A 19,446-nucleotide genomic window follows, 5' to 3' on the forward strand; every position below is an offset into this window, starting at 1 on the left:
CCTTCTTTTCTTCCTCCATCTCTTGCTACGTCCACGGCGACCTCGCCTGTGTAGCAAGCAGAAATGCTTCTGCACTGGAAGAGAGCTGAGGACAGAGGGCCAGCACTCCTCGGAGGGATGCCCCCGGTGACCCCTTGGCAGTCAGTTACTGTAAAGGTTCCTGCTGCCCATGAAGTCACGACGACCTAATTGCTGGCGCCAATGCTGTTTCTTTCCTGCTTTCTTCTAGCTGTTTGTCTAAGAACAGCTAATTCAACACTTATTAGTAATCATGCACGCAATCAGAGTACAAGAAACAATCTAAGTATTGAATGTGCCCCTCCTATGATTAGGGCAATGGAGAGAATGTATAACTCTACTAGGAATAAAAAATTAACTCTAGAACAGTTTTTAGATGGTGTAAAGTAAAAACAGCTTATGATGTTTGAGAACGATACTGAGCCTGAGAATATGAAAGTAGAAATGTTGATCGGTAGTGTTCATAAGAAACATGACAGTTCTGCAGAAAAGGAGTTACAAAACTTAGACATTCCCACCAGGAAACTTCCTGGAGGATATGTTCAGTACTTGATCAAGGGCAGATGGTGGACTCCTAGAGCTGGAATCTACTTAGTTCCACTCCCCTATGAGGGAGGATATGATGAATTCGGTAATAGATGGGTGAATGATGAAGTAAAAAGGAGGCTATGGCATTCTCTTCCATTTATGAAATGCTTAGCAAGGACATGTAAGCCTTGGTGTTTATACAGTCCTTGGGGTATAAGAAATAAGTAACCTGTTATTCACCTTACACCTAGTTTCTGTTTGTATAATGTTGTGGTCAATGATACAAGACGCCCTTCTTAAAAAATGGGTACAGTTCCTGCCTGATCAACATTACATGTATGCTTACAATAGAACAATACTCAAGATTGTTTAGATTAATGATTTCTGAGATCACTTGTTGGCTTGCTAAGTTTCTCTGTTCAATCTGTATAAAATCTTCATGAAACCTTCAGTAAATTGCAGCAGCATATTCAACTTGAGTGTGTCTGTCTGTCATTTCCTCGCCGAATCCCGAGTTCTCCCTGAGCCTTCGCCCTTGTTCTCCCTCGGTCCTGATCTCCCCGAGAGTCAGTCCGCGGCAATCTCTTCCGTCCTTTCTTCTTTCCTTCATTCTCTTCTTCTTTTACAGGGTCTCTGGCCCAGGATACATAGCCAAGCATGACCTTGAACTTGACAGATCCTCCTGTCTCCAACCCTCAAGCATTGAGACCATAGGTGTGTGCAACCACTCCTGGTTTGTGCAGGGCTAGGGATTGGCCCAGGCTTGGTGTATACTGGGCAGACTCTCCACCAACGGAGCTACATTCCCAGCCCTGTTTCTTCAAATCAGTTTGATGGGACTCCTTGAGAGCGCTGTGAGGGCTAAGCTCACCTCAGCCAGCTGTCAAGCACTTCCTTGTGTCTCCTCTGTGCCTAGAGACCCTATTATAGGTCAAAGACTCCTTCTGCCAGCCACTCAAGGACCACCACCCTGGTTCCAAGAAGAGAGGCCAGATCAGACAATGCCTGAGATGCCCAGAAGTCACTAGATCCTACAAGATTCTGGTGGAGGGTTTGCTGTGATAAGAAACCGTCCGAGGGTGAGGTCTGGAGGCGAGATGCAGCTACTGTCCTCAGAACTCACCTGCCTGAGGGGCATGCAGGGCCAGACTGGAGTCCCTGCTCTTATAAGGACACAGCTTTGTCCTTGGGTCCGTATGGCTGCTTTGGCTGTGAGGCAAACTGTCTGTGACACAGACGGTGCCCCCCACAGAGCCCAGTGCCCTTGGCAGATGAAGTTGCCAAGCCCTGTTGTAAGTCAGGATAGGGCTGCGCATGTGAGAGGGGTGGTCGCTGGCAATGTCACCATGTCTCACCAAGCTCACTCCAGCCCCGAAGCCTGCCACCATTCTGTCCTCGGAGGCCACAGCTCCAGACCTCACAGCCATCTCCTGAACCAGTGTGGCTTCTTGCTCCCTTCTCCATGAAACTGCCCTTCCTGTCTCTCTGAGGCTCCCCAACGGGTCAAGCAGGGGCACTTATGCTCGCAGAGCTGCCTCTGGCTCTCCAAGGCCCTGAGCAGGGTGAGGGTTCGCCCTGTGTTTGCCATGCGGGCGGGCCCCATCTTGCCTCAAGGGAGGCACCAGCAAGCAGGCGGTGGCCAGGACCTCTGGGTTACACCTCGCTGACCAGCCCACATAGCTTACCTCTTCCCTTCCTCTCCCACCACAACCCGTCCTGGTCTGACAAGGAACAGCCATGCCTTACCTGCACAGAGCCCTGGGGCCCCAGCCGCACCCGGTCCCCAGGGATGCTCGGACCGTCCACTCCTCAGGCCATAGCTTTGAGCAGCTGAGGCAAAACTGCCTGCAGAGAGGCACCCTGTTTGAGGACACAGACTTCCCTGCCTGCAACACTTCCCTGTTCTACAGCGAGAGGCCTCACGTCCCCTTTGTGTGGAAACGGCCAGGGGTGAGTGATGTGAGGATGGGGACACAGGGTGCTTCAGTGGCCCTCAAGAGGGCAGTGAGAGAGCTCTGGAGAGCAGTGAAGGGAGAGCCAGTTGCATACAAGCCCACTGTGGCACACTTTCCTGTCACTCTACCGTAGGAGGCTCTATAGTATAGCTGCAGAGGTAGCTGGGACACCCTCAGGCTCTCTCTTGCCTCCATCTTCCTGCGCCCCATTGAGGCTGGGCAGTAATGGAGAGAGGGTCTTGTCTACAGGCTGTGAGCAGATCAGAGCTTTAGCCTAGAGACAAATCCCTAGTGATAAGTTGCATCAGAACCCAAGGGCAGGGGCTGGAGAGATGGCTTAGCAGTTAAGGTGTTTGCCTGCAAAAGCCAAAGGACCTTGGTTTGATTCCCCAGGGCCCATGTAAGCCAGATGCACAAGGGGTCACATGCATCTGGAGCTCATTTGCAGTGGCTGGGGCCCTGGTGTACCCATTCTCTCTCTCTCTGTCTCTCTCTCGCTCTCTCAAATAAATAAATTAAATGGAAAATTTTTAGAAACAGCCCAAGAGGGGCTGGAGAGATGGCTTAGCGGTAAGCGCTTGCCTGTGAAGCCTAAGGACCCCGGTTTGAGACTTGACTCCCCAGGTCCCACATTAGCCAGATGCACAAGGGGGCGCACGCATCTGGAGTTCCTTTGCAGTGGCTGGAGGCCCTGGCGCGCCCATTCTCTGTTTCTCTGTTTCTTTCTCTGTCTGTTGCTCCCAAATAAATAAATAAAAATAAAAAATATATTTTTAAAAAAAGAACCCAAGAGCAAACCAGCCAGCATGGCAGGGTACTTGAGATCTGTGTGTGACCTGATGAGGTTGGCTGGCTTCTGGCCCACAGCCAAGGAGTGGCTGTGCACATGGATGTTTGAGCAAGTCCTCATTAAGTGTGTGGTGGCTCTTCCAGAGCCACGCGCCACACTCCCAAGGGGGACCAGGCTGGTGCCACCCCACCCCCAACAGGCTGCAGGCGGTGTCCTCAGGAGGTCCCAGCTTGTACCTGGAACACAAGGTCAATATTTGCAGCGCCTGGTTAGTCAGGGTCCTCCCTTGATCTGGAGCCTTGGGGCTCCACCCTCTGGGTGGGAACCCACTTAGGAGTAGCTCTCACAGGGACAGGTGGTGTGTGTGCAAGGAGTGGCCGTGCACAGGGTGGGGGTGGGGGCAAGGAAAGCCCTCAGTCTCCTCACCTGGGAATGACTGAGGCAGATCTCAGCGCCCAGCACACAGGCACATTCAGTAAATGACACTTTGTCACTGTTGCTACCAGCATCTTCGTCATCTGTAGTTTTGAATCTCACCTGACAAGTAGCAGAGGGCTCACTGTTGCCTGTCATTGAAGTGATGTAACAAATCTCTTCAGATCATTTATGTCATTTATGAAGCAGTGAGGTCCTTACTGCTGTTTCCTATCCTGGACACTGTACAGTTCATGAGTGTGTGGACACACACATGTGTATGCATTAGATTGTGCATGTGCACATACACACAGAGATATCTGCATGTCTGTGTGGGCACGTATACACATATATGTGGGTATTCACATGTGTGAATGTGTGGGTCTATGCGCATATGTGTGTTTGTGAGTGTTGTGCATACACGGGTTGCTTTTTTAAATTTTTTTTTTCCACATTTCTTTTTTTTTTTTTTTAATTTAATTTATTAGTTTTCTTTTCAGTAAATACAGGCAGTTTGGTACCATTATTTAGGCTCATCTGTGATCTACCCCCTCCCATTAGACCCTCCTTATTATTGAAAATGGGTCGTGCATTGTGGAGTTAGCCCCCAGTTATTAGTATGATAAATGTCTCTGAAAATCATAACCCAACATGTAACTCTGACATTCTTTCCGCCCCCTCTTCCGCAAGATTTCCCTGAGCCATGTTGGGTTCATTTTTGGTCTGCTTCAGTGCTGAGGTGTTGGGGGCCTCTGAGGCTCTGGCTCTCTGATTTGGTAGGAGTTGATTTTTCTCTGCATTGATCTCCTTCCCCTTTGTGCTGGTATCCAGTTCACAGGAAAACATCACCCTTGCTTATTTCGCCAGTTGTCCTTAGTTTCAGTTGGGCCCCTTCTGAGGTATGTTGGGGCAGCTCTCTTCTTAGGATCTGCATCTATCTGGAAAAGAGAAGCAGATTCTCCAACGGAGAGTAAGTTAGCACCCAGAAAATTGAGATAACACTTACTTTTTTGATAGACAGTTTGATAGGTGTAGGCCCTCTTATACCCCGTGATTGATGGTAGCTTGATATTGTAGAGTGGGCTTGTGTTTGGGTATGGTTCTGACTTGTTTCCCAGCTCCAGCTAAGGGTCTAGTACCACTGAGTGGATCAGTTAGCCAAATCAAGAGCAATTGATTCCTCACCATGGCTGTGTACCACTATTGCACTTGTGTGGGTATCACATCCGGTTAATTGTTGCTACTTAGGTTAAACAATGTGTTGCTTGGACAGATCTTGGTCACTTCCCCCAGTCGCCTATGTAGTGCCTTCTGGCACTAGACACGCTGACTGTCTGGGGACTGACTCTCTCCTGGCTTCCAGCCATGTCATTCCATTTTACGTGTCAGCTGCATATGGAGTCTTCAGCAATAGGGTCTTACCACTGGCCTTTGGTGGGTCATCAATTACTCTGACAGAAGTCTGTCATTGTTTTGGGAAACCTTGTAGGTTTCTCTGATCAAAAGCTCATTGTGGATTGTAGGCCCAAGCTGGAAGTGGGGGTTACAGGTCAGTGTCCACTAAGAAATTGAGGAAAAAGATAACTAATATACAAGAGTTAGAGAGGAGAGAGATAGAGGGGAGAGGGGGAGAGGGAGGGAAGGAAGATGTAGGAGATTTAGGTCAGTCTTGATCCTACCCTCTCCAGTGTCTTGTGGTTCAGGTGTTTCCTGTAAGGGACTATTGAAGGTTCAGTCATTTGGTCTGTCTTTTAGGAAGTAGAATTTTATGGTACCATTGCCGTTTGGGTCCGGATTACTATTTTCCACCCTTTGATTCCCTCCCCGCCCACCCATCCATCTTATTGTCTAGTCCATGAGGTACTTGCTGGGTATGTAAGGCATCTTGGGCAAATTCAGGTTAGGTGTTGCAGATGAGTGAGACTATGTGTCGATTTTTTTTCTGTGATTGGGTAAGTTCGCTGAGAATGATCTGTTCCAGGTTCAACCATTTTTCCTCAAATTTCTTTATGTCGTTTTTTCTTACTGCTGTATAGAATTCCATTGTGTAGATATACCACATCTTTGTTATTCATTCTTCTAATGATGGACATCTGGGTTGATTCCAGCTTTTAGCTATTACGAATTGAGCTGCTACAAACATGGTTGAGCAAATCTCTCTGGCTTTTGGTTTGAAGGTTTTAGGGTACATGCCCAGTAATGGTATAACTGGGTCTGTTGGTATTTCTATAGTCAGCTTTTTCAGGAGTCTCCATATTGCTTTCCAAAGTGGTTGTACCATCCTGCATTCCCACCAACAGTGAATGAGTGTCCCTGCTTCTCCGCATCCTCGCCAGCATTTATTTTCATTTGACCTTTTGATGTTGGCTATCCTTATTGGGGTAAGGTGGAATCTCATAGTTGTTTTAATTTGCATTTCTCTGATGATTAGGGATGATGAACATTTTCTTAGGTGTGTGTTTGCCATTTGTATCTCTTCCTCTGTGAATTGCCTGTTTAACTCTGTGCCCCATTTTGTGAGTGGGGTATTTGTCTTCTTATTGTTTAGACTTTTGAGTTCTTTGTAAATTCTAGAGATAAGGCCTCTATCAGTTGGATAACCTACAAATATTTTCTCCCACTCTGTGGGTATTCTATTGGCTTTGTTTATTATATGCTTATCTGTAAAGAAACTCTTCAGCTTCATATGATCCCAATGGTTGAGTGACTGTTTAAGAACTTGAGCCACTGGGGTTTTATTCAGGAAGTCTTTTTCCATTCCTATATCATGGAAAGTACTTCCTAAATTTTCTTCCAGTAGTTTTCGAGTTTCTGGTCTTATGTTGAGGTCTTTGATCCATTTGGATTTGAGTGTTGTGCATGGTGAAATGTGTGGATCAAGTTTTAGTTTCCTGCATGTGGTTATCCAGTTTGTCCAGCACCATTTGTTGAAGATGCTATCTTTTTTCCAGTCTATATTGTTTGGGCCTTTGTCGAATATCAAGTAGCTATAGTTGCTTGGCCCAAAATCCGGGTCCTCAAGTCTATTCCATTGGTCTATACTCCTGTTTTTATGCCAGTACCATGCTGTTTTTATTACTATGGCTTTGTAGTATAACTTTATATCGGGTATGGTGATGCCACCAGAGGTATTTCTTTTGCTGAGGATATGTTTGGATATGCGAGGCCTTCTGCCTTTCCATATGAAATTTGAGATCATTTTTTCTATGTCTGTGAAGAACATTGTAGGGATTTTAATTGGAATTGCGTTAAATCTATATATTGCCTTTGGTAGGATTGTCATCTTCACAATGTTAATTCTGCCTATCCAGGAGCATGGGAGGTCTTTCCATCATTTCAAGTCCTCCTCAATTTCTTTTTTGAGAGATTTTATATTTTCGTTGTATAGATCTTTTACTTCCTTGGTTAACGTTATTCCAAGGTATTTTATTTTATTTTTTGCTATTGAAAATGGGACTATGTCCTTTATTTCTTTTTCTGTGTCTTTGTCATTTGCATATAGAAATGCTTCCGATTTTTGTGCGTTGATTTTGTATCCTGCTACTTTGCTATAGGAGTTAATCACCTTCAGGAGTTTTGGGATGGAGTCTCTCGGGTCTCTTACATATACAATCATGTCATCAGCGAATAGAGCTAACTTAACTTCTTCCTTTCCAAATTGTATCCCTTTTATTTCCTTCTCCTGCCTTATTGCTTGGGCTAGGACTTCCAGAACTATATTGAAAAGCAGAGGTGAGAGAGGACATCCCTGTCTTGTTCCTGATCTCAATGGGAATTCCTCCAGTCTCTCTCCATTAAGAATTATTTGGGCCTTTGGAGCTTTGTATATTGCCTTTATTATATTAAGATGTGAACCGGCCATGCCGATTCTCTCCAATGTTTTGATCATGAAGTGATGTTGTATCTTGTCAAAGGCCTTCTCTGCATCTATTGAAATGATCATGTGATTTTTATGTTTAAGCTTGTTTATGTGGTGTATTACATTGACAGATTTTCGTATGTTGAACCACCCTTGTGTTCCTGGGATAAATCCCACTTGGTCAAGGTGGATAATGCTTTTGATGTGTTGTTGGATTCGGTTTGCGAGAATTTTGTTGAGGATCTTTGCGTCTATGTTCATTAGGGAAATAGGCCAATAGTTTTCTTTTCTTGTGGCGTCTCTGCCTGGTTTTGGGATTAGGGTGATACTAGCTTCATAGAAGGAGTTGGGTAGTTTTCCCTGTTCTTCAATTGTGTGGCACAGTTTTAGGAAGATTGGTTTGAGTTCTTCCATGAAGGTTTGATAAAATTCGGCTGGGAATCCATCTGGTCCTGGACTCTTCTTTTTTGGGAGGTTTTTTATTACTTTTTCAATCTCCATGAGCATGATGGGTTCATTGAGGTGGTTGATCTGCTCTGAGTTTAGCTTTGGTAGATGATATGCATCCAGGAATTTATCCATCTCCTCCACATTTTCCAGTTTTGTGGAGTAGAGGTTTTTGAAATAAGTCCTGATGATTCTGCCGATTTCACTGATGTCTGTTGTAATCTCTCCTTTTTCATTTTGAATTTTGTTAATTTGGAGTCGCTCCTTTTTTTGCTTGATTAAATTGGCCAGAGGTTTGTCAATCTTGTTTATTTTTTCAAAGAACCAGCTCTTTGTTTTGTCAATTGCCTTAATTGTTTCCTTGGTTTCCAATTCATTAATTTCTGCTCTGATTTTAATTATTTCCTTCCTTCTGGAGCTCTTTGGGTTGGATTTTTCTTGTTTTTCCAATGCCTTTAGGTGGATGGTTAAGCTATTGATTTGGGATTTTTCTGTCTTTTTTATGAAGGCATTGAGTGCTATGAATTTTCCCCTGAGGACTGCCTTCATTGTGTCCCACAAGTTTTGGTATGATGTGTTCTCATTGTCATTCAATTCCAGGAATTTTGCAATTTCATTTTTTATTTCATCCACTATCCATTTATTGTTTAAGAGTGTGCTATTCAGTTTCCAGTTGCCGTTGGGGCTCTTGTTGGTTTTTTTCTTGTTGATTTCTAGGAATATAGCATTATGATCTGATATCATGCAGGGAATTATGTCGATTTTCCTAAATATGTGGAGGCTATCTATGTGACCCAGTATATGGTCTATTTTAGAGAATGTTCCATGGGCTGCTGAGAAGAATGTGTAGTCTGTGGATTTGGGGTGGAAAGTTCTGTAGATGTCTGTTAGGTCTAAGTGCTCTATGGTTTTGTTGAGCTCTCTTACTTCCCTGTTGAGCTTCTGTTTGGATGATCTGTCTATTACTGATAATGGTGTGTTAAAGTCCCCAGCTATGATGGTGTTGGTGGTTATTTCTGTTTTATTGTCAAGTAGGTTTTGTTTTATGAACTGCGGTGCCCCTGTGTTTGGTGCATACAGATTTATGATTGTAATATCCTCTTGATGGATTGTTCCCTTTACAAGTAGGAAGTAGCCTTCTTTGTCTTTTTTGATTGTTTTTGGTTTGAAGTCAACTTTATCTGATATTAATATAGCTACACCTGCTTGTTTCTTATTCCCATTTGCTTGGAATATTGTTTTCCACCCTTTCACCCTGAGGAGGTTTCTGTCTTTAGTGGTAAGGTGGGTTTCTTGAAGGCAGCAGATTGAGGGGTCTAATTTTTTGATCCACCCTGTTAGCCTGTGTCTCTTGATGGGTGAATTAAGGCCATTAATGTTTAGGGTGATGACTGTGAGATTTGATTTGATCCCTGTCATTTTGTGGTGGTAGAGGTGTGTTGGCATTTCCATGGAATTTTTTTTTTTTTTTGTATCTACTCTGGGTTTGATTGCTGTGATCTTCTTCTTGTAGGCATTTGTGTTTGGTTATTTGTTTCTTCTCTGTGGAGAATTTCCTGGAGTACTTTCTGTAGGTTTGGTTTTGTGTTCATATAATTGTAAAGCTGAGTTTTATCATGGAAAGTTTTCCTTTCACCATCTATTATAAGGGAGACTTTTGCTGGGTAGAGTAGTTTAGGTTGAAAGCCATAGTTTCTTAGCGTTTGGAGAGTATCATTCCAGGCCCTTCTAGCTTTCAGGGTTTCCATTGAGAAGTCTGAAGTAATTCTGATGGGGTTTCCTTTGAAAGTGGTGTGCTGTTTTTCCCTAGCTGCTTTTAGGATTTTTTCCTTGGTGTCAATGTTTAGAGTCTTAATGATAATATGCCTTGGGGAGTTTCTCCTTTGGTCTAGTCGGTTAGGAGTTCTGTTTGCTTCTTGAATCTTGATGGGCCTTTCTTTTAAGAGACGGGGGAAGTTTTCTTCAATTATTTTGTTAAATAAGTTCTCCATGCCTTTGGTCTGAAATTCTTCTCCTTCTGGTATTCCAATGATTCTGATATTAGGACGTTTAAGTGTATCCCACAATTCTCTCATGTTCTGTTCACAGGAACTTTTGAACTTACTGAAATTTTTGGACTCTCGAACTGTTTCTTCCATCCTGTCTTCCAGATCAGAATTTCTATCTTCCACTTCGCTGACTCTATTCTTGAGAGCCTCTAGTGAGTTTTGGACTTGTTCAATTAAGTTTGCATTTTCTACTACTTTCCTATGTATCACTTCCATCGCTTTGTCCAGCTCCCTTTTTGTCTCATTTTCTGATTTTCTTGCTGATTCTTGGAAATCATCCTTGCATTTCTTTATGTTTTCATTTAGTGTGGCCAGCTGATTTTTAAGGTCCTCTTTTTTTTCATTCTCCCTCAACTCTCTTAGCTCTCTTTGAATTCCTTCCAGTGTCTTATCATATTGCTCTAGCTTAGTGATGGTAGCATCCATACGATTATCTATCCTTTGTAGCTTTCCTGTCAGATCTAGCAGTAGTTTGGTCAGGGTTGCATTGTTCATTGCTTCCACTTGATGTTCTGATCCTAAACACTCTTCTATGTTTTGGTTTGTTGTGATCCTTGTTGGACTGGGTGATCTGTCTGGATTTTCTTCCATTTTATTTTTCGTGTTATTTCTTTTGCACTGTGGTCTACCCATGTCAGTGTATGGGCGGGTAGGTGGGTGGAGCAGCCTGGGATCTAGCTTAATGCAAATCCAAGGCAGCCTGGGGCAGTTGTAAGCAGCCTGGGTTTTTGCTCACTCTTGCCAAAGCTGCCTACCTATAGCCTGACAGGGGCACCAAAGTTGCCTGAATTCTCACCCAGTAATGCACCTAAGCTGCCTGCCTTTGAGCTTGTAAAGGGACTGAGGTAGCAAGCCTTGAAGGTGCCTAGATTCTGGCTGGGTACACTGGGATCTATAAACAGTCTGTGCTCTTCCGCCTCAGGGGAGTGGGGGATGGGTGGCAATGTACAGGTAGGGGATGCCACCTGCGCTGGCGCTAGTGACTCAGTGTGGACTTATGTGGCTCTTGCTGTGGGACTGGGCCCACTGCACGTGCAATTGTGGTGCAGAGGCAGATGATGTGGGTACGGAATCAGGACACAGCAGAAACTGACCGGTGGCAAGTGATGTGAGAACAGCAGGGCGTGAGGGGAGGGGGGGCAGCTAGGAGCGTGGGGCGCTGTGGGATACCGTGGGGTGCTCTGGACTCGCAGGGGGGAGGGGGCGGATCGCGTGGGGGAGGGGGGTGAGGGGGTCCAGGGGGTCGCGGGTAGCGCAGGGGGCGTGGAGCACGCTGAGGTAAGATGGAGTGCTGGTTGCTGTGGGACGCTGGGGGACAGTCTGGATGCGCGGCGGGGGTGGGGTGCACGGGGGGGGGCTCGAGGAGCGCGGGGGTGGGGCGCGGGGAGTCTCGGGGCACGCGGGGGGATCGGGGCACACCTGGGCGCCCGGGGCGCGGGGCGCTTGGGGCGTGCCTGCTGTGTGTGGATAGAGAGCACGGAACGCGCGGGGGGTGGGGCGCGCGGGAGGGTGGGGCGCGCGTGGTGTGGTCTCGAGGCACGCGGGGGTGGGGCGCAGGGGTCTTGGGCGCGTGGGGGCGCGGGGCAGGCCTGGGTGCCCGGGGCGCGGGAAGCCTTGGTTCGCTTGGGCCGCGTCTGCCGTGTGTGGATAGGGAGCGTGGGGCGCGCTGGGGGGGAAGGGCGTGCTGGGGGGGTGCGGGGGGTGCGGCGGGTGTGGGGCACGGGGGTTGTGGGGTGCGCTGGGCCGCCGGGGCGCGTGGGGCTTGGTGTGCACCGGGCGCCGGGCCGCTGGGCGTGGGGCCGCGCCCGATGCAGTTATTCGCGGCGGGCGGGGTGGCGGGGCGTGGGTCGCGGGGGTGTGTGCTTCCCTCTTTTACCCCGATCTGTGCCCTCCCTCTTCAGAAAGTTCCTAATTTCCCTTGAATACTTGCCTTTTTTTCCCTCGTTGTTTGTAGTGCAGCTAGGCGGTCGCCATCTTGACCGGCAAGCTTTTCCACTAAATTTTTTTTTTGTTATTTTTGTTTATTTATTTGAGAGAGACAGAAAGGGACAGAAAAAGGCAGAGAGAGAGAGAGAGAGAGAGAGAGAGAGAGAGAGAGAATGGGCGTGCCAGGGCCTCCAGCCACTGCAAACAAACTCCAGATGCGTGCGCCCCCTTGTGCATCTGGTTAACATGGGTCCTGGGGAATCGAGCCTTGAACCGGGTCCTTAGGCTTCACAGGCAAGCGCTTAACGGCTAAGCCATCTCTCCAGCCCACGGGTTGCTTTTTATGTGTCTCTGTGAATGTTTGTATGTGTGCACAGATGTGTATTTGTGTGTATGTGTGCATGTGTACTTCTGTATAAATGTTTCTATATGTGTGTGGTGCACATAGGTGGCTCTGTGTACATACATGCGTAGGTTCAGTGAGCCACTCACCAAGACTCTGGGATATTCCCAGCCATCTCCTCTCAGTGTGTGATTCCTCTTCCACAGCCTCCTGTAGGAAGGTTACCTTATTTCTCTGGGAGTTGCTTATGCCTTATCCCAACCCAAAGAGGTGCTCAACCTGCCTCTAAGACAATAGCTGAGCACAGGCCAACAAAGCTTTGTCTCAAATATTCTACTGTGACAGCCACCACCTCCTGCCTTGCTTGCCTCACTCTGAAGCCCAGGCTCCCGTCTATACTCAGTCCTGTTTCTACAGAGCTTATAGGCACTCTGGAAGAAAGACCACTGGGTAACTTTGGGTCATGGCCCTCAGCCCTGGAAGCTATTCACCCAGAGCCGCTCAACACTGGGGAAGCATTGATCCATAGTCCAGGGTCCTGATGCATGACCCCTCCATAGTGCTTGCCTCATGCCCCTTGCAAAGGTGCCCCTCCACACTGGCCTTCCCAGCTGGGGCTGAACCATCCTTGCATTCCTTACATTCCATCTCCTGGTGTTCTGTGTTCTGGTCTGTTAGGGACTTTGTTCTAGACCAAGCCTGCCTTCACCTGCATGTGAGCAAGATTGACCCTCTGTCTGCATTTAGTTCCTAGAAAAATCCATCTGCTTCCTAGCAAGAGACCCCTGAATGCTGAAAAATGAAAGTGTTTGGTGGTGCAGGGCCATTTGTTCACTTTGTGGTGAGGAAACCAAGGCCCCAAAGTAGCGACCTTCATGTTGGGGACCTGTGTACATCCTGTCTGTACCTTGCTGGGCGTGGGAGAGTCAGGGGGCTCAGTGCATGGCTGACAGTCACTTCATGGCCAGGCTTGGTGTGAGTGTGGCATAGGATACTGTTGGGGCCTAGCTGTGTCCTGGAGTAGGATGCGGATGGACCAGGTGGAGCCTGGGCAGGTCAGAGCATGTTGCCTAGCAGCCTTTCCCCTCCTCATCCTGGCACTCAGTGAGGAATCATCAGAGGCATGAGAGAGCCCTTCTCTCTAACATGGGGTGTCTTGCTCTGCTCCCTTACATGACGACTATGCTGTGGACCTTGGCCTGACAATGATTATTCCTCCAGGAAATCGTGGAAAATCCGGAATTCATTCTTGGAGGAGCCACCAGGACTGACATCTGCCAAGGGGAGCTAGGTAAGTGGAGACGGGGTGGGGCTGCCAAGGCCCACAGGACACTCTGTGTGCCAGCACAGCAAGAACAGCACAGACCACCCCACCCCCAGAGTCAGGGCACAGGGCTGAGGACAAGGCCATCACCCCATCTGTTCCTTACCCAGCCTGCAACTGCCCTCCATGACCCCCCTCGCCCTGCTCCTGCTTCCCTGGGGACAATGTGTCTGGGCCCTGGATCAGTCTGGGGGTTCCTGGAGAGTGGGGGCTCGCTTCCAAGTAGCTCTGACTCAGTGGCTCCTGACCCTATGGCCCACTGACCCCTGCACTGAGAACCTGTCCACCTGCCAGGTACCCCCCCTAAGGACGCCCCTCAGTTCCTCTTCCCACCTTCCCAGTGTTGTAGTTGAGGAAACTGAGGGAAAAAAAGAACTAAGCAATGGTTTAATGTCATGAGTGACAGGCAGAGTTCAAGGTCGGTGGTCTAGCTATAGAGACCCTGCTCCTAAACAACACACCACACTGCCCCTCTGTCTCCCCCTGTGAGGGACCCAGGTGTACCCCACAGTAGTTCAACCAGTCCTGTACTTCAGGACTTAGTACAAAACTTATTGCTTTGGTAAAAAGAGAGAAAGAAACTGGGTGTGGTGGCAGATACCTTTAATCCCAGCACTCTGGAGGCTAATGTAGGAAGATCACCAAGTGTTCAAGGCTAGCCTGTGCTACAGAGTAAATTTCAGGTCAGCCTGGGCTATTATGAGACAGACAGACAGACAGATAGACAGACAGACAGACAGAGACCCTTCTTGAAATGTACCAGTAGAATTAGCTGAAGAAAGAAACATGGGCAGCTTGTGTAGGCCTGACCTCGGAGCCCAGGTGCCACATTGTCTCCTGGGCAGAGAAAGGCATCCGGAATGTCACAATGAGAACCGGGGCTGCCCTCACGCTGAGTCGCCAGGCCAGCGAGCTGCCCAGACTGAAAACATCACTGAGAGGAGACAGAGAGAGAATAGTCAGATAATAAGGGGTGAAGGGATGATGGATGGATAGATGGGAAAAGATGATGGGTAGATGGATGATGAATAGGCAGATAGTAGGTGAGTGATAGACTTAGGGTTATCTGAGCCATCCCCTCCCTTTCTGTCTATCTATCGTTCATCTCAACTCTATCTAGATGGTAGATGTAGACAGAGTTACACAGCATAGATATAACTTAGACTTATCAAAAGTTGTATCCAGAGCTGGGCGTGGTGGCGCATGCCTTTAATCCCAGTACATCGGAGGCAGAGGTAGGAGGATCACCATGAGTTCGAGGCCACCCTGAGACTACATAGTGAATTCCAGGTCAGTATGGGCTACAGTGAGACCCTACCTCGAAAAACAATGACAAAAAAATTGCATCCAGATGGCCTTCCTTTCCTGAACTCAGACTCGGGGTGGGGGGGAACCCCACTGCCACTGCAGCCCCCCCACCCCCTTCTTGGCCCCTTTCCAGCCCTGCATTGCACTGGCCCTTTGTTTTCAGCTCGGATTTCCCCCTGCCATGAACATGTGTTGGAATTGCAACCTTATATTGACTTTGGGGGATGGCTGGTCCTATGTATTATTTTGTCACGTTTTTATCATACCCAAATGTACATGGCCAATGTATAAGTAAGGACAAAATGAAGAAAATGTTGACACCTCACAATAGGACCTGCTGATACGCAACAGACTGACCTTCAGAGGTCACCTCTTCAGGTCCAGCCATCAAGGCCCAACAGGGACAGCATCAATTTGTTCTGTTGTTGAGTGACAGGATCTGCAGCCACTGCAATCGAACTCCAGACATGAGCACCACCTTGTGTCCATGCGTGACCTTGCGCATGCATCACCTTGTGTCTGGCTTATGTGGGATCTGGGGAGTTGAACATGGGTCCTTAGGTTTTTCAGGCAAGTGCCTTAATTACTAAACCATCTCTCCATTCTAAGACCCTGTCTTAAAAAGAGGAGAAAGGGCTGGAGAGATCGCTCAGCGGTTAAAGGCTCTTGCTTGCGAAGTCTGAAGGCCTGGGTTTGATTCACCAGTTCCCACGTAAAGCCAAATATACAAAATGGTGCATGTGTCTGGAGTTTGTTTGCAGCGACAAGAGGCCCTGGTGTTCCTTTTTATCCCCTCCCCCATCTGCTTGCTAATAAATAAATAAAAAAATATTTTTTGGGGGGGTTCTGGTTTTTCGAGGTAGGGTCTCACTCTGGTACTGGCTGACGTGGAATTAACTCTGTCATCTCAGGGTGGCCTTGAACTCATGGCGATCCTCCTACCTCTGCCTCCCGAGTGCTGGGATTAAAGGCATGTGCCACCACACCTGGCAAATAAAATATTTTTTAAGGGAAGTATGTTAGAAAGGGTGGGGAGGAAGGAAGATGAAAGAAAAGAAGAGAGGGAGGGGAAAAGGAGAAAGAAAGAGGGAGGGAGGGAAAAAGAAAGTCAGGAAAGAAGGAAGGAAGGAAAGAAGGAGGGAAGGAAGGAAAGGGCTGCCACAGAACTCACTCACTTTTAGCTGACCCAAGCCTAGGCTAGAAGAGGCAGTGGCTGGGGAATGTGCTAGGCACCACTGTTCCCTTCCTGAGGTCCTGCTCCAGTCAGTGTAGCAGGGCTGGCTCACGTGATCCCATCACGACCCATGTGGATATACACACATCCACAGCCTTGATCCCCTGACGGGGAGAAGGCATGATGGAACTGGTGTCTCAAGCTCAAGTTGGGAAATCCTGCAACAGCCCCCAGGATAGGGCAGAGAGGATGGAGATACTTGTCGAGACAGAAAAGATGTGGCCAGTCTGGAGCCCCTCACACCCCTCTCACACGGCCTTTTCCTGGTATCTGAGGGTCCGTGATGAAAAGCGCTTCGTGTTTGCTCTTCATTTGGCAGGGGACTGCTGGCTGCTGGCAGCCATCGCCTCCCTCACGCTCAATGAGAAAGCTCTGGCCAGGGTGGTCCCCCAGAACCAAGGCTTCGGCCCCGGCTATGCGGGGATATTCCACTTCCAGGTAAGAGGAGACTCTGCACCAGGGCCCCATGAGATGCCATGGGCGCCTTTGTGCTGTCATAGCCCTGGAAGATGTATAATGGTGTGAGTGAGCACGGTGCCAAGCCACACAGATAGCACTCTTGTCCTGGGTGGACACCCAGGCACAGGGCAGAAGAGGCCTGATGCGGACGGTCCTCGGAGGCCACGTGTCAAGGGCTTCTTGTTTGGAGTCTCCTGACTTTGGCAAAAATGGCCTGAAATGAGTATTCCTCTTGGGGCCAGATATCAGAGTGCTCTGTGTACTGAGGAAGTGCAATTGTTGGAGAGACCCTGAGAAAATTTAAAATATGAAACAGAAGTGCTGAGAGAGATGTCTCATTGGTCAAGGTGCTTGCCTGCAAAACCTACTGACCCAGGTTTGATTCCCCATACCCACATAAAGCCAGATGCACAAGAGGGCACACGTGTCTGAAGTTCATTTGCAGTGGCTGGAGGCCCTGGCACGCCCATTCTCTCTCTCTCTCTCCTTCCCTCCCTTTCTCTCAAATAAATATATTTTTTTTATTTTTGTTTTTGTTTTTCAAGATAGGGTCTCACTCTAGCCCAGGCTGACCTGGAATTCACTATGGAGTCTCAGGGTGGCCTTGAACTCATGACAATCCTCCTACCTCTGCCTCCCAAGTGCTGGGATTAAAGGCATGTGCCACCACGCCCGATTCTCAAATAAATAATTTTTAAAAAAGAAAAAGAAAACAAATATAGACACCAGCAAGAGCCCATGTGGTCAATGGCTGGGCTGAGGGGCAAAGCTTGTCCTGGGGTCTGTTTCCAGGCCTCTCACATCCCCCACCCACCTCTCCTCCACCCAAGTAAACACACACTTGCACACATGCAGTATGCAAGTGAGCACAATGCACATGCATGCACATGCTCACACACATGTGCATTCATCTACACTTGAATGCATAATACTCTAACATGTGTGCACAGATACATGTATGCATCTCTACTGACATGTCCACCCTCATATGTAGCCACACATGTATGCACTCATGTATACATACACATTCACATGTGAACACACCCCCCCACAGGCACACAGACATGTACTCACCCATACATACACACACATGTGCACGTGCATGCACTCATACACACATGAGCATATCCCCACATAGGTGAACATACATGTGCTCAACCATCCATACACACACGTGTGCATAGGCATGCATTCACATGCACACACTTATACATTCATATGCTCACATGTGCACACACCCAAACCCATGTAGTTGCCACCCTCTCTTCACACCTCGCCCACAGGAAAACCAAGCCGATGCATTAATCTTGTGGCTCCACTTACAGGTGTGAGAACTAAAGCTGAGGAACTTGGGACACAGTGAGATGCTAAAACTGGGAAGAGAGTGTGAAGTCTGGGCTGAGTACCAACTGACCCACGTCCGCACCCAGTGTCCCCTCCCCACCTAAGCTGACTTCTTGGGCAGAAGACGCATGGGCTCAGAGCCCAGGAAAGCCCATGTGTGACTGCTCCCCCAACTCCATTTCCATGGTGACAGCGAATCTTGGAGCTGATGTCTGTGGTGGGTGAGGGCCCAACACATGGCTGAGTGGACAATGCCAGGAAGCTCCACTACGGCACCCAGGCAGCCCAACAATGGTACCTAGGTGGCCCATGATGGCACCCAGGTAGCCTTGCCATGGTACCCAGGAGGGGTTTTCCTTAGGAGGACAGTTTGCTCAGAGGGAAAAGCAACAGGGAGCATGTTTGCTAACAGGCCCACCCCTCTGTGTGACTCATTACCCATCTTCCCTGTCACACCCTGGGCTCTAGTTCTGGCAGCACAGTGAATGGCTCGATGTGGTGATCGATGACCGCCTGCCCACCTTCAGGGACCGTCTGGTCTTCCTCCACTCAGCCGACCACAATGAGTTCTGGAGCGCCTTGCTGGAGAAAGCCTATGCCAAGTGAGTGTGGGTCCCCCCCTCTTTGTCTGGATCCTGGCCTCGATCCCCTCACACAGCTGTCAGGGGGGCATGGTGGCCACCTTCCAGGTACCAACTCAATAGGCTTGGTTGTGGAGATGAGCCACCAGCTCCATTTTCCTGCTGTGACCTCAGCATGCCCAGCCTGGCGTATGGCGGCTACATGTCTCCTTTGTCTTCATGACAAAGATCTGTCTCTGGGAAGGAGGGGAGCTGGAAGGAGACATCCTGGATTTGTCTCCATCAGTCACTCCTGCATACACCTAGCAGACATGAGCATGGCGAACTAAGAGGGTGGAGAGATCTCAGAAATCCCCCACAGGGCACTCCTTTCCTGTCCCTTTTTTCCATTGGTTGTTTTTGTTTGTTTGTGTGTGTGCATATATATATATATATATATATATATATATATATATATATATATATATATATATATATATATATATTGAGGTAGGGTTTCGCTCTAGCCCAGGCTGACCTGGAATCCGCTATGTAGTCTCAGGGTGGCCCTGAACTCAGCAATCCTCCTCCCTCTGCCTCCCGAGTGCTGGGATTAAAGGCGTGCTTCCCACTGCTTCTTTCCTTTTCTTTTCAAAATTATTGTTTGATGTATACAACATAAAATGGACCATTTTAACCATTCTGAGTGCACATTTATGTGGCACTAATACATTCACATGTCATGGAACAATCACGGCACCTATCTTCAGTACTGCTCAACTTGGGGCTGGAGAGATGGCTTAGCGGTTAAGGCGTTTGCCTGCAAAGCCAAAGGATACCGGTTCAATTCTCCAGGACCCATGTAAGCCAGATGCACAAGGGGCACATG

General features: G+C 48.0%; 1 protein-coding gene across 1 annotated transcript in view; it reads left to right on the top strand.

Moving 5' to 3' along the window:
* The first annotated feature begins 2,283 nt into the window (after window positions 1-2,283).
* Window positions 2,284-19,446, top strand: part of Capn9 (calpain 9) — a 49,049-nt gene continuing 31,886 nt past the window's right edge. Inside the window, exons 1-4 of the mRNA XM_045150873.1 lie at window positions 2,284-2,496; window positions 13,550-13,619; window positions 16,514-16,632; window positions 18,466-18,599. Of these exons, the coding sequence (XP_045006808.1) occupies window positions 2,284-2,496; window positions 13,550-13,619; window positions 16,514-16,632; window positions 18,466-18,599 (536 nt within the window). The remainder of the gene's footprint in view (window positions 2,497-13,549; window positions 13,620-16,513; window positions 16,633-18,465; window positions 18,600-19,446) is intronic.

This window comes from Jaculus jaculus, chromosome 5 (assembly GCF_020740685.1).
Source record: "Jaculus jaculus isolate mJacJac1 chromosome 5, mJacJac1.mat.Y.cur, whole genome shotgun sequence".
Classification (NCBI taxonomy): domain Eukaryota; kingdom Metazoa; phylum Chordata; class Mammalia; order Rodentia; family Dipodidae; genus Jaculus; species Jaculus jaculus.